The sequence below is a fragment of the Chelonia mydas genome, unplaced genomic scaffold, assembly GCF_015237465.2.
Source record: "Chelonia mydas isolate rCheMyd1 unplaced genomic scaffold, rCheMyd1.pri.v2 scaffold_63_arrow_ctg1, whole genome shotgun sequence".
Lineage (NCBI taxonomy): Eukaryota > Metazoa > Chordata > Testudines > Cheloniidae > Chelonia > Chelonia mydas.
The window spans coordinates 63,462-89,764 of record NW_025111273.1 but is presented as its reverse complement, the minus strand read 5'-3'; the positions used below and the strand labels follow the sequence as shown (position 1 = coordinate 89,764).

General features: G+C 56.3%; 3 protein-coding genes across 6 annotated transcripts; 1 reads left to right on the top strand and 2 right to left on the bottom strand.

The window, feature by feature from the left end:
• Positions 1 to 153: 153 nt before the first annotated feature.
• On the top strand, positions 154 to 15,201 carry LOC102938375 (dynamin-1-like protein). 3 transcript variants are annotated; one of them, XM_037888799.2, is made up of 18 exons: positions 154 to 231; positions 462 to 589; positions 1,867 to 2,017; positions 2,506 to 2,552; positions 2,885 to 2,956; positions 3,138 to 3,224; positions 3,562 to 3,724; positions 5,529 to 5,649; positions 5,965 to 6,096; positions 6,562 to 6,768; positions 6,978 to 7,098; positions 11,166 to 11,321; positions 12,371 to 12,460; positions 13,557 to 13,655; positions 13,782 to 13,925; positions 14,404 to 14,513; positions 14,632 to 14,791; positions 14,865 to 15,201. In XM_037888799.2, exons 1-18 carry the CDS (start codon positions 204 to 206, stop codon positions 14,919 to 14,921), a joined length of 2,073 nt encoding a protein of 690 aa, XP_037744727.1. In that variant the 5' UTR covers positions 154 to 203; the 3' UTR covers positions 14,922 to 15,201. The 3 variants fall into 3 exon arrangements, with proteins under 3 accessions (XP_037744727.1, XP_037744728.1, XP_037744729.1); XM_037888800.2 differs by lacking the exon at positions 3,138 to 3,224 and having other exon boundaries at positions 173 to 231; XM_037888801.2 differs by lacking the exons at positions 14,632 to 14,791; positions 14,865 to 15,201 and having other exon boundaries at positions 173 to 231; positions 14,209 to 14,513.
• UBL4A (ubiquitin like 4A) lies at positions 12,588 to 25,813 on the bottom strand. Of its 2 annotated transcripts, XR_006287791.1 has the most exons (7): positions 25,552 to 25,614; positions 24,994 to 25,099; positions 23,931 to 24,136; positions 22,449 to 22,737; positions 17,915 to 18,109; positions 17,293 to 17,429; positions 12,588 to 15,578 (listed from the first exon to the last, which is right to left on the bottom strand). XR_006287791.1 is itself a non-coding variant. In XM_007072366.4 (4 exons), the coding sequence occupies exons 1-4, from the start codon at positions 25,597 to 25,599 to the stop codon at positions 22,627 to 22,629; spliced, it is 471 nt and encodes a 156-aa protein (XP_007072428.1). In that variant the 5' UTR covers positions 25,600 to 25,813; the 3' UTR covers positions 22,439 to 22,626. The 2 variants fall into 2 exon arrangements, 1 of the variants encoding a protein (XP_007072428.1); XM_007072366.4 differs by lacking the exons at positions 12,588 to 15,578; positions 17,293 to 17,429; positions 17,915 to 18,109 and having other exon boundaries at positions 22,439 to 22,737; positions 25,552 to 25,813.
• Positions 19,990 to 21,466, bottom strand: LAGE3 (L antigen family member 3). The gene is made up of 3 exons (XM_037888798.2): positions 21,329 to 21,466; positions 20,808 to 20,936; positions 19,990 to 20,566 (listed from the first exon to the last, which is right to left on the bottom strand). The coding sequence occupies exons 1-3, from the start codon at positions 21,373 to 21,375 to the stop codon at positions 20,452 to 20,454; spliced, it is 291 nt and encodes a 96-aa protein (XP_037744726.1). The 5' UTR covers positions 21,376 to 21,466; the 3' UTR covers positions 19,990 to 20,451.
• Positions 25,814 to 26,303: the final 490 nt, after the last annotated feature.

Sequence of the window (26,303 nt, the reverse complement as noted above, 5' to 3'; positions counted from 1 at the left end):
CTCGCTGATTGGTGCGAGAACCAGCCAATGACCCTCCAGCCTCTGCCCTCGCGCCGAGCCACTCTCCTGCTATGGGATTGGAGGAAGGGCGATGGGAAGTGATTGATGGCCCCTCTGCCAATAGGAATGGGACTTCTGGGGTCGCAGACCAATAGGGAGCGGAGAGGGGCGGGGTAGGGCAGTGCGTCCGGGTTGGGGAGTGAATGGGGCAGGAGTCGGGGCTGAGGGCAGGTAACAGGGCGAATCGTCCGCGGACGCCTGGGTCCGCTCCGTGTCCGTGGGGGGCGGGGGGAGCCCGGATCGGACGTCTGGGTCCGCTCTGTGAGGGGCGGGGGGAGCCCGGACGCCTGGGTCCGCTCTGTGAGGGGCGGGGGAAGCCCGGACGCCTGGGTTCCGTTTCTGGCTGTGGGGCTGCGCGGGCTCCCGGTTGATCTGAGGGGCTGCCCCATGTCCCCTTGTAGGGCGGAGCCCCGAACCCGGCCCTGCCATGGAGACCCTGATCCCCGTTGTCAACAAACTGCAGGAGATTTTCAACACGGTGGGGGCCGAGGTGATCCAGCTGCCCCAGATCGTGGTGATCGGGGCCCAGGTGAGACCCGCTGACCCCGGCCCCCTTCCAGTCCCACCCTTCCCTCCCCGAGGGATCCAGCTGCCCCCATCGTGGTTAAGACCAAAGCAAACTGTGAAGAACTTCAAAAAGATCCCACGAAACTAAGTGACTGGGCAACAAAATGGCAAATGAAATGTAATGTGGATAAATGTCAAGTAATGCACATTGGAAAAAATAACCCCACCTATACATACAATATGATGGGGGCTAATTTAGCTACAACTAATCAGGAGAAAGATCTTGGAGTCATCGTGGATAGTCCTCTGAAGACTTCCATGCAGTGTGCAGCAGCAGTCAAAAAAGCAAAAGGGAAGTTAGGAATCATTAAAAAGGGATAGAGAATCGGACGGAGAATATCTTATTGCCCTTATATAAATCCATGGTACGCCCACATCTTGAATACTGCATACGGGGTGGTCCCCTCATCTCAAAAAAGATATACTGGCATTAGAAAAGGTTCAGAAAAGGGCAACTAAAATGATTAGGGGTTTGGAATGGGCCCCATATGGGGAGAGATTAAAGAGGCTGGGATTTTTCATCTTGGAAAAGAGGAGACTAAGGGGGATATGATAGAGGTCTATAAAATCATGAGTGATGTGGAGAAAGTGAATAAGGAAAAGTTATTTACTTGTTCCCATAATATAAGAACTAGGGGCCACCAAATGAAATTGATGGGCAGCAGGTTTAAAACAAATAAAAGGAAGTTCTTCTTCACTCAGCGCACAGTCAAACTGTGGAACTCGTTGCCTGAGGAGGTTGTGAAGGCTAGGACTATAACAGTGTTTAAAAGAGAACTGGATAAATTCATGGAGGTTAAGTCCATTAATGACTGTTAGCCAGGATGGGTAAGGAATGGTGTCCCTAGCCTCTGTTTGTCAGAGGGTGGAGATGGATGGCAGGAGAGAGATCACTAGATCATTACCTGTTAGGTTCACTCCCTCTGGGGCACCTGGCGTTGGCCACTGTTGATAGACAGGATACTGGACTGGATGGACCTTTGGTCAGACCCAGTATGACCATTCTTATGTGGTGATCGGGGCCCAGGTGAGACCCCCTGACCCCTCCCCGCCAGTCCCACCCTTCCCTCCCTGGGGAGATTCAGCTGCCCCATTGGGGTCCAGGTGAGACCCCCCCCCACCCCAACATCCTGAAGCCCCAGGCTCCTCTTCTCCCTCTCCCCACCCAGTCTGGCTGCCCCTCACCTTCCTCTCCTCTCCAGCATTAACCCCGTCTCCTCTCCCCCACCCCCCACACAGAGCAGTGGGAAGAGCTCGGTTCTGGAGAGTATTGTGGGTCGTGACTTCCTGCCCCGGGGCTCAGGCATTGTAACCCGGCGGCCGCTTGTCCTGCAGCTGGTGAATGTGCCGTCGCTGGAGGAGCGGCAACGTGCAGCCAGTGGGGAGACAAGTAAGGGGGTGCTGGGATCCAGGATGGGCTCTCCCTGGGCTGAGGGGACAGAAGGCAGAAGTTTGTGGGAGGCCAGGACTCCTTGGTTGTAACCCAGCTCTGGGAGGGGGGTGGGGTCTAGTGGTTAGAGTGGGGGTGGGGAGCTGGAAGACAGGACTCCTGAGTTCTCTCCCTTGCTCTGCAGTACCATTCACTGGGAGGCCGCCGTGACCCTCTCTCTCTCTCACACTCACACTCTCTCACACACACACACACGTTGAGGATAGAGACCCCAAGGGCTGAGGTGGTGACATCCTGAGGAGTCTGGCTCACTGTGACCCCCTCTCTCCCTATTGCTGGGGAGCCCATGTCTGTGGGTTGCAGCCAGTGGTTCCTATGGGGAGCCAGGGTCCCAAACAGAGCTGCTTGGAGTGGGGCTGCGCAAGCCTCTGAAGCCCTGTCCACACCCTGGGAGGCTGAGTGTGACCCCGAATCGGCTCTCCCTGCAGGTACCCAGGCCGAGGAGTGGGCGACATTCCTGCATTGCAAGCACAAGGTAAGGGCCCTGCTTGGGATCTGGGGGTGGCCCCCTCAACCCCTGTCTGGGTCTTGTGGGAGAAATGATGGTAATCGGGTTGGGTGGGGGATGCTCCTCCCTGACTTGTCTGGCAAGGGGTAATGTGGGTGATATTCCCAGTGCCCATCCCTGTCCTTTGTTGGGGGGCAGGGGGAAAGCCTCCCTTTCCCATCCTGGCTGTGGGTCGTTGCATGCCCCCTCTCCATGTATTGCCAGCTGCTGGGCAGAGGGAAGTGCCACCAGGGGCCGTGGAGCCTGTCTCAGGGCCGAGCCTGTCTCGGGGCCAACCCTGTCTCTCTGTCCCCTCTCAGAGCTTCACCGACTTTGATGAGATCCGGCAGGAGATCGAGACTGAGACTGAGAGGACGACAGGAACCAACAAGGTAATGAACACCTGTGACATCGACCTCCCCGATGTGTGTGTGTGAACCCAGGAGTCCTGATCCCAGTCTCCCCTATTCTAACCCACCAGACCCCACTCCCCCTCCCAGAGCTGGGGAGAGAACCCAGGAGTCTTGGCTCCCAGCCCCCTCTGCTCTAACTCTGCTGGTTATTGCCCTGCAGGGGATCAGCCTGGAGCCCCTGTATCTGAAGATCTACTCCCCACATGTCCTGAACCTAACGCTGGTCGACCTACCGGGGATCACCAAGGTGTGAGGCGGGTGCCCCATGATGTTGGGGGATGGGATGGGGAGGGGCCCTTGGATAGAGTGGGAAGGGGTGATGCCCCACTGTGGGTGTCTATCAAAGCTGCCGCTAGGGGGATATTTCCATAGTCTGTCTTATTCCTGTTTTCACTGAGAGATCTTCCCAACTACAGACCTTCAGCCAGCTGGTGTCTGTAACCACGAGTCCTGGCTCCCAGTCCCCCTGCTCTAACCACCAGACCCTGCTCCCATCCCAGAGCTGGGGAGAAAACCCAGCAGTCCGGACTCTCCTGTATCTTGTCTGGCAGGAGCCTACACTCACTCTTCTCTCCCCTCCCCAGGTGCCTGTGGGGGACCAGCCCCCCGACATTGAGGGCCAGGTGCGGGAGATGATCCTATCCTACGTCTCCAACCCAAACTGCCTGATCCTGGCTGTGACGGCTGCCAACACAGACATGGCCACATCTGAGGCACTCAAGCTGGCCCGGGATGTTGACCCTGACGGTACCAATGTGGGGGGCTCCCCAGGGGACCCAGGGTGTGGGTAGGGCTGAGAGCTGGGGGGCTGTGAGCCCTGCATGGGGGGAGTGGAGGCACATGGTGAGAGGGATGCAGTGGATTTACTGGGTGTTTGGTGCTGCAGCCTTCACAGACTCTCTTTAGGGAGTGCCCCCCCCTTTAATGTATGAGGCTCTGGCTTTGTTCCCCCATAACCAGTGGTGAGCTGGAGCTGGTTCGCACCAGTTCCGCGAGGGTCAACTGGTTCTAAAAGGGCTTCTAAATTTAACTGGCCAAAAGTGGCGCCTTAGGTGCCGACTCCATGGGTGCTCCAGCCCCGGAGCACCCAAGGGGAAAATTTGGTGGGTGCAGAGCACCCACCGGCAGCTCCCCGCTCCGGCCCCAGCTCACCTCCTCTCCACCTCCTCCCCTGAACGCGCTGCCCTGCTCTGCTTCTCTGCCCCCCTAGGCTTCCCGCGAATCAGCTGTTTGCACGGGAAGCTAGGGCAGGCTGAAAAGCAAGTGGTGGCTTCCCGCTCAGGCCCAGGGAGGCAGAGGTGAGTTCGGGCTGGGGGACGCGCGAGGAGGGCTGCCTGCGCCGCAGCAGGTAACCCTGGGGGGGGAAGGCATGCAGGGGAACCGCTCCCCGCCCCAGCTCACCTCCGCCACCCTTGGCCTGAGTGGGAAGCCGCGACCTGCTTCTCAGCCCTCCCAGGCTTCACGCCGAACAGCTGATTCGCGGGAAGGCGGGGGGGGAAGCCGAGTGGGGCAGTGCGTTCAGAGGTGGAGCGGAGGTGAGGTGAGCTGGGGCCGGGTACGGGGTGAAGAGCTGCCGGTGGGTGCTCTGCACCCACCAATTTTCCCCGTGGGTGCTCCAGCCCCGGAGCACCCAGGGAGTTGGCGCCTAAGGGCCCCTGCTCCCCCCCTAGCTACGCTCCCCCGCCCCTAGGAGCCAGAGGGACCTGCCAGATGCTTCCTGGGAGCTGCCCCAGGTAAGCACCGCCGGGACGCCCCACCTCACCTCCCGGCATGTGCCTCTGGCTCTTAAGGAATGGGGTGGGCACCCACTACGGTGGCCCACGAGACCCTCCTGCCAGGTTCTGGGGGCAGTCAGGGGACAGGGGAGGGGGGTGGATGGAGCAGGGGTCCTGGGAGGCGGGGGGCGTCAAGGAACGCAGGGGGGTTGGATGGGGCAGGAGTCCCGGGGGGCAGGGGTGGGCAACTACCCCCTTGTGGGGTGAGGAGGGAACCTGTTAAGATTTTGGCAGCTCATCACTGCCCATAACTCCCTTGGGCTCCAGCCCCCGCTTCCACTCCCGTTCCTCTCTGTGGCTCTCCACCAGTCCAAGGAAGTTTTTGTCACTGGCAGAGACTTCACCCCTCATGGGAGCGCTGCAGCCAGCAGGGACCAGGAGAGACTGGGAGCAGCTTTTGCAAAACCCGCTGGTGTTTGTTGGTCCCCTGCAGTCCGGGATCAGAGGGTCCAGGCTAGAGAGGAAAAGCCAGGCTTAGGTCAGAGTCTGTGTTGGCTGGACCACCAGCCCTGCTGCTCCAGAACCTCCTGGGGGTCTGCCTGCTGCCCTGGCAGCGCTGCAGGGGCTCCAGTGGCCATGCCGGCCCAGACGTGGGTACCCAATGGAGGGGCTTTCCTGGTGCTGTAGGAATGTCACCTACCCCGGCGCCGGAAGCACTGGTCTGCTGCGCTGGGGGTTAGGTTGCCGTGGGGGGTTTCATACCCTGACCCACGTCACTAGGTGGGTAAGTGTAGCCTGGGCCTGCCTGATCATCCCTACCCCCTCCCCTCCTGCAGGACGCCGCACACTGGCCGTGGTCACCAAGCTGGACCTGATGGACGCTGGGACTGATGCCATGGACATCCTGATGGGCCGGGTCATCCCTGTCAAACTGGGCATCATTGGGGTGGTGAACAGGTGGGCAGTAGGGTGGCGGAGTCTGGGGGGGGCTGCATAGAGGGGGTGGAGGAGCTGTGGAGATGTAGGGCTGTGCACGTGGAAAGGTGGGGGGGCTGCTGAGAGGTGGGAGGGGCAGGGCTTGACTGGAGTTTGGAGATGTGTGCATTGGAGGGTGGAGGGCTGTGGAGAAAGTCTGGAGATGGGATGGGGGTGCTGTGCTGGAGTTTGGGGGAATGGAGGGGTTACAGGGAGGCAGCAAACCCAACATTCCCCCCCAAGCCTGGAATGGAGGGGGAGTGGGGACAGACAATGACTTTGTCCTGCCCCTCACAGGAGCCAGCATGACATCAACACCGGGAAGCGCATCGTGGAGTCGCTGCAGGACGAGCAGGGCTTCCTGCAGAAGCGGTACCCATCGCTGGCCAACCGCAACGGCACCCGGCACCTGGCCAAGACCCTCAACCGGTGGGTACCAGCTGGGGAGGGGAGGTGCCGGCTAGGACCTGCGCAGCTGGGGCTCTGCTCTCCCTAGCGAGGCGCACTGGTGGGGAATCAGGGCCAGAGGACTAGGGCTGGGGAGGGTGCAGTTAAGGGATCTGTTGCAGAGAAGGAAAAGGGCGGAGGGGGTGCATGCCGCCCCAGCAGACGGAATAGAAGTGAGCCCATTTACAGCTGACCAGAAAGGGGTGTGTGGGTGAGTGTCATACCGGGCATTCTTCTGCAGAACTCAGTGCCGGTAGAGTGTGGCCAGGAGCATGGATGGGGGGCAGCTGGAGGCGCAGGGTAGCACATGGTGGCAGGAGGCCCTGGAGTCACCCCAGCGGAGGAGCTGAGCCCTGGCTGTCAGGGCTGGGGGCCAGAATGATCCCCCAGAAATTCAGCAGGCAGGAGACCGGGGTAGTCGGGCTCATTTCTGTGCCCTTGCCCCAGGCTGCTGATGCACCACATCCGGGACTGCCTGCCGGAGCTGAAAACCCGGGTGAATGTGCTGACGGCCCAGTACCAGTCGGTGCTGCAGAGCTATGGGCAGCCCATTGAGGACAAGAATGCCACGCTGCTGCAGATCATCACCAAGTTCGCCACCGAGTACTGCCACACCATTGAAGGCACGGCCCGGAACATCGAGACCTCAGAGCTGTGAGTGCTGGGGGTTGGGGGGCAGCGGGCCTGCCCCCTCGAGGGCAGGAACTGCAGCGCAGATACCTGGGAGCTGAGAGGTCGGGGGGCATGAGGGGGGCAGTGCTGAGAGGCAGGGCGGTGTGGACATTTTAGGGGGGCCTGTGCTTTGGCTACTGTTTCTGTGCCCTCTCCCAACCCTTCAGTGTTTCTTCCCCCCCCACTCCCAGCTGCGGGGGCGCCCGCATGTGCTACATCTTCCACGAGACATTCGGCCGGACGTTGGAGTCCATCGACCCGCTGGCTGGGCTCACGATGCTGGACATCCTGACGGCCATTCGCAATGCCACGGTATGGTACCCTCCCCCCCCCACCCAGGGCTCCCCAGGGCAGTGCCCCCTCCACCGGCCCCTGTTCTATTAATTTAGATGGAATAAATGTGCCACAGATGTTCCCATGGCCCAGTCACTATCTAACATTAAACAGTGCTAAGCGAGCTGCAGGGTTTGGTACCCAGAGACCTCGGCCCACACAGCACCATGGCAAACACCATCCGCTTGCCTCGTAAGCTGTCGTTAATGATACAGAGGAGACGGCAAAGCCATGGGCAGCGTGTAAACAGCTGGCTGCAGAATCATAGAATATCAGGGTTGGAAGGGACCTCAGGAGGTCATCTAGTCCAACCCCCTGCTCAAAGCAGGACCGATCCCCAATTAAATCATCCCAGCCAGGGCTTTGTCAAGCCTGACCTTAAAAACTTCTAAGGAAGGAGATTCCACCACCTCCCTAGGTAACGCATTCCAGTGTTTCACCACCCTCCTAGTGAAAAAGTTTTTCCTAATATCCAATCTAAATCTCCCCCACTGCAACTTGAGACCATTACTCCTTGTCCTGTCATCCACTACCACTGAGAATAGTCTAGATCCATCCTCTTTGGAACCCCCTTTCAGGTAGTTGAAAGCAGCTATCAAATCTCCCCTCATTCTTCTCTTCTGTAGACTAAACAATCCCAGTTCCCTCAACCTCTCCTCGTAAGTCATGTGTTCCAGACCCCTAATCATTTTTGTTGCCCTCCGCTGGACTCTCTCCAATTTTTCCATATCCTTCTTGTAGCGTGGGGCCCAAAACTGGACACAGTACTCCAGATGAGGCCTCACCAATGTCAAATAGAGGGGAACGATCACGTCCCTCGATCTGCTGGCAATGCCCCTACTTATACATCCCAAAATGCCATTGGCCTTCTTGGCTACAAGGGCACACTGTTGACTCATATCCAGCTTCTCATCCACTGTAACCCCTAGGTCCTTTTCTGCAGAACTGCTGCCTAGCCATTCGGTCCTTAGTCTGTAGCGGTGCATTGGATTCTTCCATCCTAAGTGCAGGACTCTGCACTTGTCCTTGTTGAACCTCATCAGATTTGTTTTGGCCCAATCCTCCAATTTGTCTAGGTCCCTCTGTATCCTATCCCTACCCTTCAACGTATCTACCACTCCTCCCAGTTTAATGTCGTCTGCAAACTTGCTGAGGGTGCAATCCACACCATCCTCCAGATCATTAATGAAGATATTGAACAAAACCAGCCCCAGGACCGACCCTTGGGGCACTCCTCTTGATACTGGCTGCCAACTAGACATGGAGGCATTGATCACTACCCGTTGAGCCCGACAATCTAACCAACTTTCTACCCACCTTATAGTGCATTCATCCAGCCCATACTTCTTTAACTTGCTGACAAGAATACTGTGGGAGACAGTGTCAAAAGCTTTGCTAAAGTCAAGGAACACCACGTCCACTGCTTTCCCCTCATCCACAGAACCAGTTATCTCATCATAGAAGGCAATTAGATTAGTCAGGCATGACTTTCCCTTGGTGAATCCATGCTGACTGTTCCTGATCACTTTCCTCTCCTCTAAGTGCTTCAGAATTGATTCCTTGAGGACCTGCTCCATGATTTTTCCGGGGACTGAGGTGAGGCTGACTGGCCTGTAGTTCCCAGGATCCTCCTTCTTCCCTTTTTTAAAGATGGGCACTACATTAGCCTTTTTCCAGTTGTCCGGGACTTCCCGGATCACCATGAGTTTTCAAAGACAATGGCCAATGGCTCTGAAATCACATCCGCCAACTCCTTTAGCACTCTCGGATGTAACGCATCCGGCTCCATGGACTTGTGCATGTCCAGCTTTTCTAAATAGTCCCGAACCACTTCTTTCTTCACAGAGGGCTGGTCACCTCCTCCCCATGCTGTGCTGCCCAGTGCAGTAGTCTGGGAGCTGACCCTGTTCGTGAAGACAGAGGCAAAAAAAGCATTGAGTACATTAGCTTTTTCCACATCCTCTGTCACTAGGTTGCCTCCCTCATTCAGTAAGGGGCCCACACTTTCCTTGGCTTTCTTCTTGTTGCCAACATACCTGAAGAAACCCTTAACATCTCTCGCTAGCTGCAACTCCAGGTGTGACTTAGCCTTCCTGATTTCACTCCTACATGCCCAAGCAATATTTTTATACTCCTCCCTGGTCATTTGTCCAATCTTCCACTTCTTGTAAGCTTCTTTTTTGTGTTTAAGATCAGCAAGGATTTCACTGTTAAGCCAAGCTGGCCGCCTGCCATATTTACTATTCTTTCTACACATCAGGATGGTTTGCCCCTGTAACCTCAATAAGGATTCTTTAAAATACAGCCAGCTCTCCTAGACTCCTTTCCCCCTCATGTTATTCTCCCAGGGGATCTTGCCCATCAGTTCCCTGGGGGAGTCAAAGTCTGCTTTTCTGAAGTCCAGGGTCCGTATTCTGCTGCTTTCCTTTCCTCCTTGTGTCAGGATCCTGAACTCGACCATCTCATGGTCACTGCCTCCCAGATTCCCATCCACTTTTGCTTCCCCTACTAATTCTTCCCGGTTTGTGAGCAGCAGGTCAAGAAGAGCTCTGCCCCTAGTTGGTTCCTCCAGCACTTGCACCAGGAAATTATCCCCTACATTTTCCAGAAACTTCCTGGATTGTCTGTGCACCGCTGTATTGCTCTCCCAGCAGATATCAGGGTGATTGAAGTCTCCCATGAGAACCAGGGCGTGCGATCTAGTAGCTTCTGTGGGTTGCCGGAAGAAAGCCTCGTCCGCTACATCCCCCTGGTCCGGTGGTCTATAGTAGACTCCCATCACGACATCACCCTTGATGCTCACGCTTCTAAACTTAATCCAGAGACTCTCAGGTTTTTCTGCAGTTTCATCGGATCTCTGAACAGTCATACTGCTCTCTTACATACAGCAACTCCCCCACCTAGCCACTGGCTTGGCCTGCACCACCCTGCCCCTTCTGTCCCCCTTCCCCTGCCGGAGCCCAAGCACCCCTGCCACTGTGGCTGCCAGCTCCCTTACAACCCCTCATGGTTTCCCTTACCATGCCCCTGTTAAGGAAAAGTTAGCATATGTGACTCCATTTTGGTTTGGGGCCCACCATTGTCTAAAAGCAAACACATCATGCACCAGGAGGAGTGTGTCCCGTCCCGTCCCGTCCCTCCCCCCCCCCCCCCCCCCCGTTTCCAGCCTGTCTCGACTCCCGGTTTCTGTTCTTTGTCTGTTTTTAACTTTTTGCCTCCTGGCCTTAATTGAGCCTCCCATCCTGATAAGAAAGGCTACTGGTGCATTGCTTTAGGACCATGTTATGTAGTTGAAGTAATGGTTTAGCACAAGGAGTGCACTTAGCAGGGATAGGTGGTAGATAAGGGAAGGGTTTGTCTATTGGCTAAGGCTTCCGATGCACAAGGGAACGTGCTTTGCTAAAAGGTATATAATCTCTGTATAACCTGCATTCGGGGTCCCCTCCTAATTACCAGGGGGGCACCACGCTCGAGCGTAATAAACTTAGTATCTTTGGGAACTCTGCAGTTGTGGACTTTGTTTGTGTGCCTCAGCCTAGACTCGAACTGTGCGTGACCTGTCGGGTATAATTCGCAGCAGTTCGTGTGCGTGACCTGTCTGGTATAATTTGTAACACCCCCAGCCCTGCATGGTACGGTAACACCGCCTGACTCTACATGGTATGGACCTCTTCCCTAGTCTCCTCCTCCTCCCACCCCCGCATACATACCATGTTGGGGATGGTACCGAGCCATGACAGGGGTAAGAGACCATAATGGAGTGCGGGGTGAGAGTGTGTATATGCCCCCTCTCCCAGTGCCCTGGAGTGGATGTGCCCCTGGGGCTGGGGGTGCCCACCCCATGACATCCTCAGTCCCATCTCACTGCGGCTGCCTGGGACCAGCCATGCCCTTGTGTCCTGACTAGCCCCCTCCTGGCTTTCTGTGCCCCAGGGGAGTGGAGAATGGGATGAGGCTGGGTGGTGACTTGCGGGGGAGAGGTGGGTGTCTCTCTATCCCCACTGGAGAAGGCACTGCTCTGATGAGGTCCCTGCCTCTCTCCCCAGGGTCCCCGTCCCGCCCTCTTCGTGCCTGAGGTCTCTTTCGAGCTGCTGGTGAAACGTCAGATCAAGCGTCTGGAGGACCCGAGTCTGCGCTGCGTGGAGCTGGTGCACGAGGAGCTGCAGCGCATCATTCAGCACTGCTCCACCTACAACACGCAGGTACCTGGGACCCCCCCCCCGCCCCAGGGACTCCCACCCCCCATCATCCAGCCCCGTTCCACCTACAACACGCAGGTACACATGCAGGTGCCTGGGACCCCCCACCCCCACCTCGGGGATCTCCACCGCCCCCCATCATCCAGCCCTGCTCCACCGTCCACCAGTAACACTCAGGTGCCCCCCATGGGGGTGTCTGACCTTAGGCCAGTGCCTGTGCCATGTTTTCTCCAAGAGGCTCTGCCGGGACTAGCAGAGCCCAGCTAGCTTCCCTGCCGCGCAGTGCGTTCATCTCAGATAAAAGCATTACAGTGAAAACACAGCGTGAAACCATCCCCTGTCGCCAGACCTGCTGTGCCCCGGTGTCCCCCATCTTCTCCCTAAGCCCCCCCAAGTGCCTCACACCCTGCCTGCTTGCTTTGCCCCCTGGTTACGGTCTTGTGTCTGTTTCTGGGTTACACTCACTCTTGATACCAAAGCCCCTTCTTTGTCTCCTGGGCCTCTCAAGCCTGCTCTGACCCAGTCTGTGCAATCCCCCTGGGATGTGTGTGATGGTTTAGGGGTGCACCCGGACCAGTGAGGTCCTGTGACCCGACCCCTGCCCTGTAACCTGGATGCTGCACAACTGGGGTTGGATTCCCTGACCCCCATGGGCTCTGACAGTTAAATAACACAGCATGCAATCAGGTGACGTAACTGCTTATTTTTTGCGGAGAGGGGTATTAAACTATCTGTTCTCCCCTGGCTGGGGAGGCTGGACCCTGCCTGTCCAAGGTGGTACTTTTACCTGCCACAGAGCCCTGCAACGGGACCCAAATCCACCAGGACCCAACTCTGAGTGTCGGGCTGTGAAAAGGGGGAAGTGTTGGGTTTAGGGCCAGATTAGGCTTTAAAAGTGGGCCCAAGCAGACCTCTGGCCTGCAGTAATCAGACACAGCTGGAGCAGTCTCTGGCTAAGTCGTGGGCCCATGGTGTCTGGCACATCTCAGTAGCCATCTTTTGAAGTTTCAACGTTTCCAAGGTCTTTCCTCTTTTCCCTTCCTCCACCCCAGGAGCTGCTGCGCTTCCCCAAACTGCATGAGGCGATTGTGGAGGTGGTGACAGGCGTCCTGCGGCAGAGGCTGCCCATCACGAACGAGATGGTAACACCCCAGGGGAGGGGGCTGCTATGGGACATCTGGGATGACAGCAGGGTAGGGGCTGATATGGGTGTGGGGGTTGAAGTCTGCGTCCCAGGATTGATTTAAATCAGCAAGTGGGAAAATGCACTTTAAATCACCAACTTTAATCATATTTTGCATTTGTACTTTTTAGGAAGATAACTTAAAAGGTGGATTCTCACTGGCTGATAACCATTAAACCATATTACTTTGCAACTGACTATGGTCTTTACACGAAGCGTCTGTCTGCGGTGCAGGCGGGTGTGCCAGATCTGTACAGATTTATTTAAACCTCTCTGTAGTTGGACCTACATTTATTCAGAGTTTAATTTTATGATGTTAGAAAATCGTGAATGATGCATTTTTATTTACTAGATAATTAATAAAAACCATGAAATGCTGTTTCTGGGCATTTTTAATGGAATTCTAGTTTCCATTCAAACAGAGTTGGACACAAATTACAAGTAAGAAAATTAAATTACCTTAAATGTGCTGGTCCATAAGAACAAATGTAAATCAAAACATGTTTTGCATTTAAAACTAACTGATATATTCAACATAGGCCTTTCACCATGTCCTTTGAATGAAAGCTAAGTGTAAGAGCACGAGATCTACTAGTTGTTTCCCTCTTCTAGTCTGAGATTTTACAAGGATTCCAGCTTGTCCAACTCCTGGTTGGGTTTTGAACTTTGAAGGAACTGAAATGAAGGAAGTATTCTCTCTGCTATCGAAACCTGCTTTAACCTTCCACAAACTCTGGTTCCCAGGGCTGAGCCAGTGACTTCCGCGGTTTGATGTTCTTTAAGATGTCAGCAGCAAACATGTACTGCTTTTGGTTAAAATCCATTACCATTCTGGCAACCTGTGTTAAGGGCTAAGCTCACAATATTCTCAATATTATTTTAAACAGCTTCACAACAAAAATCACATTTATTGAGTTTAAATTAAATACTTTTTTGTGTTGTTTTTGAAGCTCATAGGGTTTTTTGTTTTTAATCCACTATTCTGGGCCCCAGTGCAGGGAGCCCGGATTCCTTGGCTCCCTCACCGGGCTCCATCCCATCGCTGTCCCCTGCAGGTTCATAATCTGGTTGCAATCGAGCTCGCCTATATTAACACCAAGCACCCGGACTTCATTGACACAGCGCTGGTGTCTGCCTCTGTCAGCAGCAGCAAGGTAATGTCTCTCTGCTCCCCTCCCCCATGTCCTACTGCTGAGCCTCTTCCCCCCACTGGGCACCAGTGTTGCCCCCGACCTCCCCACATGACATGCTGATGGCCAGCTGGTCTCTGCTCTCCCCAGAATGACCCCCCTGCGGAGGGGATCCGGCGCTGGAAGAGTGACAAAGTGGAGGATGCTGGCATGGAGGAGAAGCCCAAGGGGAACCCCCAGCCCCCCATGTATTCCAGCCCCAGTCGCTCCCATGCTGTCAATCTGCTGGACACGGTGAGTCGTGTCCCCCCCCCCACACACACACACGATGGTGGGGTAGTGACAGCAGGAGACCTGTGTCTGGGCCAATCTCGCTGCTCCGGCTCCCTTTGCGCCTTTTCAGAGCTGCTTCGCTGCCAAGGCCAGCGGGGACCATTTTGATCATCCAGTCTGACACCCCTTCCTCCCACCCCCCAAACACCCACAGGCCAGAGAACTGCCCCAAAATCATTCTTAGGGAAAAACTGGCCACCACAATCTGTTCTTTCACTCTTAACGATTTTTGCCTTATTTCCAGTCTCAATGTTTCTAGCTTCAGCTTCGACCCATCTCTTTGTTGGAGAATTTTCTGACCTTTGTGTGTGATCCCAGCGTTGTGCTACTGGAGATTGCCTGGTTTTATAACCTTACTACTGTTATCCCTGGGGGAAGGCCCTGCATGGCGGGACCCCCATTTCCCTCGAAGTCCCGTGCCCTGTCTCTCTCCCCACAGCCTATGCCGGCCACACGGAAGCTGAGCCAGCGGGAGCAGCGGGATTGCGAGGTGATCCGCAGACTCATCAAATCCTATTTCCTCATTGTGCGCAAAAGCATACAGGACAGGTAAGACGTGGGGGGAACGGGGGCGAGGCTGCAGCCCCTCTCCTGGACCCCTAAGGGCCACGGGGAGTTGGAAGGGCTCTAGATGGGTGCCCTTGTGACCTTTGCCCCTACCCCACAGCGTCCCCAAGACGGTCATGCATTTCCTGGTGAACTATGTCAAGGACCATCTGCAGAGCCAGCTGGTTGGGCAGCTATACAAGCAGCAGCTGCTGGACATGCTGCTCACAGAGTCCGAGGACATGGCACAGCAGCGCAAGGAGGCTGCTGGGCTGCTCCAGGTGAGGGGAGGACTGTGTTTGGGGGCGGTCTCTCTGCCCCCTGCCTATGCTAATGTCTTCTGTCTCCCATCAGGCCTTGCAGCGAGCCAGCCAGACCATTTCTGAAATCCGGGAGACGCAACTGTGGTGAGGGGAGGCTGTGCCTACAAACCAAGCCCTGGGCCCTGCTCTCCCAGCATGACTCCAGGGAGACACCCCTTCCTGCCCAGAGCCTGACTTACTCGGTGTCACATACACCCCTGCTTGACCTGTGGGGGTGTGTCCTGAGAAGCTTCGGGGGGCGAGGGGGTAGAGAGACAGGGACAGTGGCAGAGACACCGCACACACCCTCCCCCTGTTTTTTGCTGCCTGTGTATCTGAGCCACTCCAAGGGTGGGTTGGTGTTATGGAATAAAACCTGTTTGTGCAAAGACCTGGCTTGGACTGTTACCTGGGGTGACACCTACAGCCTAAAGAATTTCAAGGAGGAAGGGAAGCGATGGGTGCACTAAGTGGCTAATGCAGTGTGGGCACCAGCCTGGCTCCCCGTCACAGGCCACAGTTAGCAGGCCACGCTGCCATTTTGTTCTGTCCCTTGGCGCACAGGTGGTAGTTGCGGAGCGTAGATCTCACCCACGACTGGTACTTCCTCCACCACCGGCAGCTCTTCCTGGAGACCTGGGCTGCTGCTCTGCTCCAGCTGCAGAGGCTGCTTCTCAGCAGGGAAGAGATCTTGTGTTTTGCTGCATCCAGGCTCTACTTCTCAGCCAGGAACCAGTTCAGCGGCGCTGTTTTTCTTGGCCCAGCCCTTGGAGAAAGAAAGCTATGGCGTTAATGGCCTTACATACCAGCCCTGACACCTAGGGAAACGCACCCCGCAACAACCTGGACACGCACAATTTTTTCCCCCCTTAAACTTTCGTTCTGGCTGGGGTATCTGCCCTGACTTTGGCAACCAGTCGTCTTCGTCAGTATGACTCGCAAGCCCAGTCAGGGTCCAGGTCTCGGCCAGGGGGCCCTAACTACAAACATTAGCCAAAATCATACCCCACTGTCCCCAAATTATCCACAGTTAATATGTAAATGAGGCATTGCACTGAGTCAACAGCCCCTGCTCTCCCCAGTAGATAGCTCCCTTCTTCTCTCAGGGGCTTCACACAGGGTTTCTAGTCCCTGGGAGAAGAGTATGCCTGGGGTGTGGGGGGAGATCAGGCTCCTAGCCCAAGGGGAGATGGGCAGGCCAGCTGAGAGCAACTCTGGGGTGTGCCCCAGAAGACCAAGGTATGTTGGATGATGCATGGGGTGGAGGAGACCAGGTGGGGGGGGGGGGGAGAGATTTTGGTAGCTACACTTTTGTATGTTAGAATAAAGGATGGAAAATTTCCCCAGCACAGAGCAATGTTCCAGTCACGGCAGCACAGCATTGCAACACCTTTCAGATGTCAGCTCTGGCTGAAATGCAAGGATCATAACTAGGCAAGAGGATCTGGGTTGCAGCCTGGTCCCTGGTGCCTCAAGAACTGGACCTCCCTCAGCTAGAGGTGGAGGTTGTGGGTCTGATCTGAGAGGAAAGAGTTTAAAAAAAATGAGTGGAAGAACAGGAAAGATTAATATAAACCAGAACCTAGGAAATGTAGAAAATTGATAAGGGAAGCAAAAGGGCATAAGGAAGAAAAATCTATGTCCAGCACAGTTAAGGACACCATGAAGATGATTTTTTAAAACTCATATTAGGAACAAAGAAAATCTTAACAATGGTATTGCTCCATCACTAGATAGAAATGATAGAACTCTCAGTACTAATGCAGAGACGGTTCTGTATTTGGGAAAAGAAAAGCAGATGATGCAGTCCAGGGCTCGTCTCATGTCAAAATGAGCCAGGAGGCCATTCTGGTACTTCTGACCATGGTGGTGCAGCACCATAAGGCAGGTGTATGTCCCTCTCTGTGTGACGGTAGATGACCTCGGCACGAGACCCACCTGGTCTCTGATAAACCCGGGTGTCTTGCAGTGGCTCCATCTTAGGGGGCAGGTGTAGGTGAAGGAGCAGAGCAGAACAACTACCCGCCCACCCCTAGAGGGAGTTGAAAAGCAAAAACCATAAATCCTGGGCAGGAACCGCAGAGAGATGTTCCTGTTACCATGATCCAAGGCTCTGGAATGGGACCCAGCCCCATACCCCCTGCTGCAGCAAATGGGGGTTCAGCTGGTTCCCCCTTGATCCCTGCAAACTGGGGTTCACAAGGGACTTTTCCCCACTGCACCACCCCTATCACTAGCCTCACATTGCTCCCTGTGCCCCACAGGCCCATCTCACTGCCCACACCCCCAGACCTGGGATGGATCCAGGTGGCAAAAGAGGGTACAATCTTCTGTGCCCTTTCATGTTCTCTTTCATACCTCCTCACTGCTTCCCCATCCACTCCCCTCTTCAGGCCCCAGCACCCCACCCACTGTTCGGGTGTTACCAGTAAAAGTGGGACCACGAGCCCCTGGTACTGTGAGCTCCCCCGGGCACTCACCCCTGTCAAGGTCAGTAGCAGCAGCAGCTCCTGGTCGTGTTGCAGCAGATGTTGGCTCCACTGGGTCAAGGGTAAGGTCTTCTTGTTGACATTGTGCGTTATTTTTTTTAGGACTCCGGCACTGATGCAGTCATAACCTATGATGAAACTCTTTCAGTTCCAATTGTACCTCATGGGGATGTTACACAGCAACTACTAAAGTTAGACATTTTTAAATCAGGTGGTATGGATAACTTGCATCCAAGAGTTTTGAAAGAGTTGTCTGAAGAAGTTGCAACACTGTGAAAGAAAGCTAATGTTCCAATATTTTAAAAAGGTAAATGGTAACCTCGGTAACGATAGGTCTGTCAGCCTGACATCAACCCCAGGCAAAATAATGGAGTAACGGACGTGGGACATGATTATATAAAGAACTAAAGGAGGATAATATAATTAATGCCAATCAACATGGGCTTCTGGAATGTAGGTCCAGTCACAATAGCTTGATTTTTTAAAATGAGATTACAAGGTTGATTGTTAAAGTAATCATGTTGCTGTCATGTACTTAGACTTCGGTAAGGTCTTTGACTTGGTACCACACAACATTTGGATTAAAAAAAATAGAATGATTAAAAAAAATTACCGTAAAACCAGACTGATTGGTTCCAATGGCTTTACAGGGCAAATTGCTTAGTGTATGCACCGTATGCCTCAGATGGACATGACCAGGTTTCATCACTGAATTTGGGCTGCTGGTTGGCTCATTCCTTCCCTGGTTCGGTTTGCACACTGACAGGGTGCATAGTGTGACAAATTTCAGAGTAACAGCCGTGTTAGTCTGTATTCGCAAAAAGAAAAGGAGGACTTGTGGCACCTTAGAGACTAACCAATTAGTCTCTAAGGTGCCACAAGTCCTCCTTTTCTTTTAGTGTGACAAATGGACTCACCTTCAAGTGGGTGTGTTTCTAGTGGGATCCTTCAGGGACTGGTTCTTGGTCCTACGCTATTGTCTATAGGGTCTACACAGGCAGGAGAGGGTGAGGTTGGTGTAACAACGTCGCTCGGGGTGGGAGTGGATTTTTCACACCCCTGAGTGACATAGTTCTCCCGATCTAGGGCTGTAGTGTAGGCCTGGCCCGAGTGAGGTACCAGCTCACCTCAGCTAGGGATAGTTTGGGGGGGTATAATCAGGCTAAATGTTGTACTTGGGGCCCGTATGTTGGGGAGGCCCCAGCTGGGAGCCGTCTGGGAAAAGTGGCTTGGCTGGCCAGTGGGCAGGGACAGAGCCCCCACCACAGCCCCCAGTGGGTTGCTCCCCTCTGGGTCAGACATTTATCGCAGGCTCACATGCACCTGCTTATCCACCCCCATGTCTGCTTCCCACAAACCCCCTCACCCTCCAACCCCCACACCTGTGAGCACAGCCAAGGCTCTTGGCTGGATCCGTCGACATTCAGCTGCACTAAAACGACCCCGTCCCCACTAAGGCCAGGTTACCCTGCGATCCCACTCACTCTGCAGCAGGGACCTGCCCCCTGCATTACTTACCTCCCCCTGTTTCTAGGCCTTCTGCCGAGGTTCCCCACACTGGCTGCATGTTTCCTTCCAGCTATCTAACAAGATGGTCACTAGCCCAGGGCCCCTGGGTTTCCCCAGACTGTCTCCTGCCCCTCAGGGCTTTCCCATTTCCCTTGGGCTGTGGTTACAGAGACCCCCCATTCTCTGGGCTCCTAGTACTTAGTTAGTCTCAGGGAGTTTCTAGGTCACCCCAATTCCTTGGCCCTCCCTCAGGGGGCCACCCTACAGCCCTGGCTGCAGAGGTATGTCTATGGGACAGACCACACCGGAGTGACCCCACAGTATGGACAGAGACTGCACTGATGGAAGGGGGCTTTCCAGCAGCATAGGAACACACACACCTGGGGGGGTCCAGACCCCACCCCCACCACAACCCTCTGTCTCTGCCTTCCAGCCAGTGCACTCTAGTCCTCTTCCTGTATAAGAACCAAACCACCAAGCCTGCACCTCCCCAGCTGCTGCTAATCCTTAATTAGCTGCCTTCCGCCCCTCTCCAGAATGGGCTAACTGGGCTGCTCTGCTGCTGTTAACCCTTCACCTGCCAGCATGGGGCACATTTCCCATTGGGGGGGAGGGGGGACTGTAGGCTGTAGAGGTGGATTCTGGGAGACACTGTTTGTGGGTCTTTGGGAGGGTCCCATCTCCAATGTTGGGGGGAGGAGGATCCCAGGGAGGGCTGCGTAGGGGGCAGCAGGGCTCATTAATCAAACGGAGAGGAGAGTTCCTGGGAGGGAGGCTGTATATGGGGGATCCCAGGAGAAAGTCAATCCCCGAGGGGTATCCTGCAGAGGTTCCTGGCAGGGGGGGCTGGGGGAGGATCCCAGGGAGCTGTGCTGGGAGGGGTTCCAGTGGGGGCTAGCGCCAAGGGGCTGATCATAGAATAACAGAGTTGGAAGGGACCTCTGGAGGCCATCTAGTCCAACCCCCTGCCCAGAGCAGAACCAATCCCAACTAAATCATCCCAGCCAGGACTTTGTCAAGCCTGACCTTAAAAACTTCTAAGGAAGGGGATTCCACCAACTCCCTAGGTAACGCATTCCAGTGTTTCACCACCCTCCTAGTGAAAAAGTTTTTCCTAATATCCAACCTAAACCTCCCCCACTGCAACTTGAAACCATTACTCCTTGTCCTTGTCCTGTCATCTGCTATCACTGAGAATAGTCTAGATCCATCCCGGGGATGGATCCCAGCACGGGGAGGGGAGGGTCTTTTTCCCACTCATATTCAGACAGACACAGCGGGTTCCACTGCAGCATTTATTGCAGAGTCCAGCATGACATGGGTGGGGTCTATACAGAGCCCCCTGCACAGAGTCCCACAGCCCTCCCACCGCAACACCCCCCCATCAGTGTACCCCCAAATCCCCCTCCCCACAGGATCTTCTAGCCTCAGAGCTGAAACCAGTCCAAGGTGCTGGCCAGATGCAGGGACCATCTCTGTCACCCCCCAACTCTGCCCCCCCAACCAGGACAGTCCAGCTGATGCCTGGCCTGCACCCCCAGCAGCACCAGCTCCAGCATCTTCAAGGCAGTGGGGGCTGAGAGGACGTCTTCCCAGACTCTTGCCCCTCCCCTGGCTCCCCAGAGTGCCAGAAGGCAGGTGCTATCGGGGTACCGGGGGCCCAAACATCTCCATGGTCTGTATCACCAGGGAGAGATGGTCCAGGAAGGAGCTGATGGAAACACGCAGGATCCGGGCCTCATCTGCTTTCCAGCACCTGGTAGGAGGAGATGGGGTGAGGTGGGAGCCACCCCTAAGCCCAGCTTAGCCAGTGCCCCTCATGACCCGCAGCCCCTGCTAGCCCGGCCCTGGGCTCCCCCCACCTCTGCCAGTGCCCCTCACTCCCGACCCGCAGCCCCTGCTAGCCCGGCCCTGGGCTCCCCCCAGCCCTGCCGGTGCCCCTCACTCCCAACCTGCAGCCCCTGGTGGGGGTTGGTCTCCATGGGGGAATCACTCACACGTGCAGGAAGTTCTCGGTCACCGTCAGTTCTTTGCTGATCCCCCCTTTGCGGGGCTCAGGGTCGGGGGCCAGGGAGCCATGAGCAATTTGAGCCTCCAGAGGGGATGGAAATGGGACACTCAAGGTGCTGGGGGGAGCGAGGTTAAGGAAAAAGGGAGTGGGAAAAACTTGGGTGGGGCAGGAGAGAGCCATGGACAGTCCCATGGGGCATGGGGGAGACCCCCGTGGACCCCTTTTTCCCCCACAACCCCTTCTGCACCCCCCAGATCCCCTCACAGCCCCCAGAGCGCCTTCTGCACCCCCAGATCCCCCATAGCCCCTTCTGAGCCTCCCAGATCCCCCCACAGCCCGTCTGCACCCCCCAGATCCCCTCACAGCCCCCAGATCTCCCCACAGTCCCTTCTGAGCCCCCCCAGATCCCCCCACAGCCCCCAGAGCGCCTTCTGCACCCCCCAGATTCCCCCCATAGCCCCTTCTGCACCCCCCAGTCCCTTCTGAGGCCCACAGCCCCCCGGATACAAGCCCAGGCAGCCCAGCCTAGCCCGATCTGCTCCAGCTTCTTCCATCCCGGCCACGGCTCCGCCCCACGTGCCGCGAGGGGGCGGAGTTTGCGGCCAGGCCCCGCCCCCGGAACTTGCCGTCCCTGAGACCCGCCTGCAGGGATCCCCCGCCCTCCACAGCAGGAGGGGCGACCCCCAGCTGAGACCCCCTTGCACCCCCTCCCCCATGCCCAAGAGCCCCCCCAGCATCACCCCTCTCCCATGAGGGGCCCCAGGCATCCACTGCCCTCACCCCACCACTGCAGGGAAGTACCCCAGAGTCCCCTTCCTAGGAGCCCCCCAGCCTCCCACACCTGGCAGGGGGCAGAGACCTTCCCCTTTGTGCGAGGGCCCCTGCACCGGAACCTCCTCTGGGACACAGGCAGGGTGACCAGACAGCAAATGTGGAAAATCAGGACGGGGGGAGGGTGTAATTCGAGGGTGTGTAAGAAAAAGCCCCGAATATCAGGACTGTCCCTATAAAATCAGGACCTCTGGTCAACCTAGACACAGGTGATCCTGTGGGGATCCAGACCCCCCTGGAGGAAGTCACAACCCCCTCACAGGGGCCTTCAGCAGCACCCCCTTCCACAGTCAGAGTCCCCTCCCAAATGCCAGCCCTATTCTCCATGTTCCCCCCCCAGGCCAGCCCCCAACGTCTGCAGGGCAAATTCACCCTCCAGCATCAGCCCTGCTGAAAATCAGCTTCTTCCTTCTCACACTCAGCGGGGGGGTGCTACGGGGGGCAAAGACCTAGAGGACACAGGTGCCCCATGGGGACAGAGATAGGAGTGTCAGTAGGCAAGGGGCCCCTGCATAACCAGCCCCATGCCCCACACCAGAGGGGCCATGTCCCAATGCTGGGCAAGAGGTCCCTGAGTAACCGGCCCCTGCCCAGCCCCAGAGGGGCCATGTCTCATCACCAGGCGAGGGATGCCTGGATAACCGGCCCCCTACCCGCACCCCAGAGATAGCCCCAAGCAAGGTGTCCCCAGATAACCAGCCCCCTGTCCCACCCTAGAGGCGGGTCCCTGTATAACCAGCCCCCTGTCCCACCCCAGTTAACACATCAGGCAGAACTGGGCAGGTCTCACACCTACCATCACCTTTAATGGGGAATGGGAGACACAGACAGGCTCCTTAGCAGCAGTTCAGAGGCGTGAGGAGGGGGCAGAGGGACCCCAAGCCCCCTACTGGGCCCTGCCTGCAGGCGCCTTGTTCCAGGTGCAGGGAGGGCCAGGCTGAAGTCTTTCCCCCAGGCCCACGGCTGTCTGGGTGCTAGTCCAGGAATCCCATCTCCACCGCATCAGCCACCTCTGGGTGCAGCAGCCGCGTGGCCAGCCGCTCAATGTCATCCAGGCTCAGCAGACGAAGGCTCCGCTCATAATCCTGGAGGGAGAGGGTGGCTTAGCAAGGCGACCCCCAGGGTGTAAGGGAAGGGGAGGCGTTGGAATCCCTGTAGCCCTCTGCCCCACCCTCATTGCTGGGTCCCCAGATAACCAGCCCCTGCCCTACCACAGAGGGGCTGCATCTCAGTACTGGGTCCCCGGATAACCAGCCCCTGCCCCAAGCCAGAGGGGGCACATCTCAGTGCTGGGTCCCGGATAACCAGTATCCTCATGCCAGGCGGGTTTCAAGGATGCAATGACCCATCCAGGAATCCCCCCAGCTGTACAACTGATCAATGAAATTGCTTTTAATTGTTCACTTTATTAATATAGCAAAGTTTTATGAATGAAACAACATTCATTCATAAAACTGGTTACCCCAATAACTGGCTAATTCAGTTTCACTTTCAATCCAATTGCTGCTTAAATCACTGAAACTTGCACTATTTCAACATTGTAACTTCTGCTCACTGTTTGCCATTCATTATACTTGTCCATGTTGTAACTCAAACTCCATTTTAAAATGCTCACTCCATTTTGTAAAAGCCTGCTGCAACCCTCATTTTGCAAAACCCTGATGTAATCTTATTAGTTTAGATGTGTGAATGAAGTATGGACGGATGATGGAATCAACCTCCAGCCCCAGCCCGTCCTGATGAAATAAAGTGTAAACACCTAAAGGCTGAAGATGCAGACAACAGCCCTGACAAAGTAAGAGGAGTCCACCCTCAAAAGAACAGAAGTACAATTGAAGAAACATCAAAGCCAGGTCCTAGTCTGAAAGTCATGTCTGCAGTAGACGGGTGATCAATCACACCGAACCCAGAGGCAGCGTGACACAGCAAGACCTATAGACTCCGGATTCAGACTAAAGCCTACGAAAAGGATGAGTGAGATGGAAGATTTTGGAGGGTAACATTCTGCTGCCAACATGGAAGGGCATCAGTGCACGCCCAACAGAGACCCAGCCCTTCCTTGTGCCCGGCTTTCCTGGCCATACAGCAGCTGCAGAACGTGTACGTGTACGTGTACGTGTGTGAGAGAGAGAGAGAGATAGGTATTAGATATTACTAATTGGTCATAAATCAAATTGTGTTATAAAAAACGTGACATCTTGTCTTGTCCCCTAAAACGATCCTGTGTAGTTTTGTCTGCATAACACATCCTGCAGCTCCCTCCGCACCAGGGCATTACCTTCTGCAGCTGCTCCAGCACCTTCTCCGCGTCAGCTGTGCTGAAATGCCGAGTCAGGACCTGGCCCAGTGGGTGCCAGATGGTCGGGAATGGTGGCGGGGGTCCCCTGAGCCCCGGCTCCTCGGGGGAAGCCTTCTCCGGCGGCTTGATCACCAGGTTCAGCTTGGACTCAGGGCCGATGGAATAGTCCGAGAGCCGGTGCTCATCTGTGGGGGTGGCAGAGGGGCCATGAGCTCCTGCCCTCCCCAGCTCACAGGGACCCCTGGGACCATGAGACCCCAAGATAAAGGCACCCCCCCCACACACCACTGAAAAACGGAAGTTCTGGAGCATTACAACTCTTCACCAGTGCTGAGATGGGGTAGGGTAAGGGTCCCTGAATAACCAGTCCCTGCGTCCTGCCACGGGTGGAGGGCAGGCATGTCTCAGCACTGGGCAAGGGGTCCCTGTATAAACACCCCCTGCCCCACCCCAGAGGGGCCACGTCTCAGTACGGGAGTCTCCGTGTAATCAACTCCCTGCATCTTCAAACACAATGAGGAGTCCGGTGGCACCCTAAAGACTAACAGATTTATTTGAGCACAAGCTTTCATGGGTAAAAAAGTGGGGTTTTTTACCCATTGAAGCTTATGCCCAAATAAATCTGTTAGTCTTTAAGGTGCCACCGGTCTCCTCATTGTTTTTGTGGATACAGACTAACACGGCTAACACTCTGATACTTGGTTCCCTGCATCTTGGCACCAGGTGAGGAGTCCCCATATAAATATCCCCTACCCCACGCCAGAGGGGTCCTGTCTCAGTACTGGGCGAGGGGTCTCTCTGTAACCAACTCCCTGCATCTTAGCCCCAGGCAAGGGGTCCCCATATAAACACCCCCTGCCCCACCCCAGTGGCAGCCGCACTGAATGAGATTAGATGAAGCCGGTGGGCGATGAAATGGTTGGTGTTAGTAATGATATGCGTTGTCATGACGTTTCAGGGTAACGAGGCGTATGAGGAGCAGTCGTGCCCCTCTGGGGGCTGCCTGTCTGCAGACTCCTGTGCCCCGGGAACAGGCACCCACCTGCCAGGGCCTTGCCCTTGAAAAGCAGCCGCTGCTGAGAGACTGGGACGTTCAACTTCTCTGAGACCAGACGCTTCAGGGTGCTGACGCGCTCGTCCGGGGAGACCTGGGGAAAATGGGGGGGGCTGCAGTGGGGAGCTACACCCCCCCAGGACTGACAAACCCCACCAGTGCCCCCCCATCGATCCCCCAGGAACCTCCCCCACAAACCCTCCCCACCTCACACCCCCGGGGCTCCTGGCACCTGCCAGGAACCTGCCTCACACCCGCCCCACTGGTGCCCCCCCCACCCCTCCCCGGATCTTCCCTATCTCCCCACCCAGCATCACTCCTCAGCCCCCCCCACACCTCTCCCACCTGCTTCACCCCCTGGGGTGGAGACGCAGGGACAGGGCCCCCCATAAACACCCCCCAGCCAGCCCCCCCAGGGCACAGCCCCTCCCCCGAGCCAGCCCCTCCGGTCCCCCCCAGGCACAGCCCCCCCCCAGCCAGCCCCTCCGCCCCCCCCAGGCACAGCCCCCCCTCAGCCAGCCCCTCCGGGCACAGCCCCCCGGGCACCTGCAGGCTGCAGCCCCGGCCCTGCAGCGCCTTCACCGTGAGCAGCATCGCGGGATCGCGGCCGCGCAGCCCGGAGCGGCCCCTTTAACGGCCCCATAGACATCCGGGAGGACACCGGGATAGAGCGGCCGACTCCGGGAAGCATAGAGTCGTAAGGAGGCCAGCTAGACCAGCCGGAAGGAGGCCATAGAGTACCGCGAGTCCACAGATAGAGCGGCCGGTGTTATGCCATAGAGTCTGAGCGGACGGTGCCCAGAGTGACCGTAACCATAGAGACCAAAGGGGGCGGGGAGACTGGGCGATGTCATACCATACAGATGCGGTGGGGAGTCACGGCCAGAGCGGCTGGTTCCATACCATAGATAACCAGCGGGCGTCAGGACTAGAGTGGCAGGATTATACCATAGAGGTCCAACAGAACGGACAGAGCGACACACTCTGTTCCGCACTGGCCCAGGGGGACCAAAGGCCAGTCTGGACAGCCTCCAGTACCATAGAGACGCAACGAGGGCCAGAGCCGCTCTCGGGCTACAATGACCTTGGCGCGAGAGCAGCGCGGTGGGGAGGGGGCGCGGGGGGCAGGCAAAGGCAACGCCAAAGCCCGGACCTCCCAGCGCCCCCCCACAGGCACTCCCGGCCCGCGGCCCCCTGCCCCCCCCCCAGCCCACTGGTGCCCCTCCCTCCCGACCCGCCGCCCCTGCCCCCCCCAGCCCACTGGTGTCCCTCCCTCCCGGCCCACAGCCCCCTGCCCC

Bases quoted from the DNA above. Each gene is read 5' to 3' on its own strand.
- UBL4A (XM_007072366.4), bottom strand. From the start codon at position 25,599: ATGCTGCTCACGGTGAAGGCGCTGCAGGGCCGGGGCTGCAGCCTGCAG. The intron at 25,100-25,551 runs GTGCCCGGGGGG...CATTTTCCCCAG, and splicing joins GCCGGGGCTGCAGCCTGCAG to GTCTCCCCGGACGAGCGCGT. The intron at 24,137-24,993 runs GTGGGTGCCTGT...CCACCCCCACAG, and splicing joins CAAGGGCAAGGCCCTGGCAG to ATGAGCACCGGCTCTCGGAC.
- LOC102938375 (XM_037888799.2), top strand. From the start codon at position 204: ATGGGGCAGGAGTCGGGGCTGAGGGCAG. The intron at 7,099-11,165 runs GTATGGTACCCT...CTCTCTCCCCAG, and splicing joins CGGCCATTCGCAATGCCACG to GGTCCCCGTCCCGCCCTCTT. The intron at 14,792-14,864 runs GTGAGGGGAGGA...GTCTCCCATCAG, and splicing joins AGGCTGCTGGGCTGCTCCAG to GCCTTGCAGCGAGCCAGCCA.
- LAGE3 (XM_037888798.2), bottom strand. From the start codon at position 21,375: ATGGAAGAAGCTGGAGCAGATCGGGCTAGGCTGGGCTGCCTGGGCTT. The intron at 20,937-21,328 runs GTATCCGGGGGG...CGCTCCCCCCAG, and splicing joins AGGCTGGGCTGCCTGGGCTT to CACCTTGAGTGTCCCATTTC. The intron at 20,567-20,807 runs GTGAGTGATTCC...TCCTCCTACCAG, and splicing joins ACCGAGAACTTCCTGCACGT to GTGCTGGAAAGCAGATGAGG.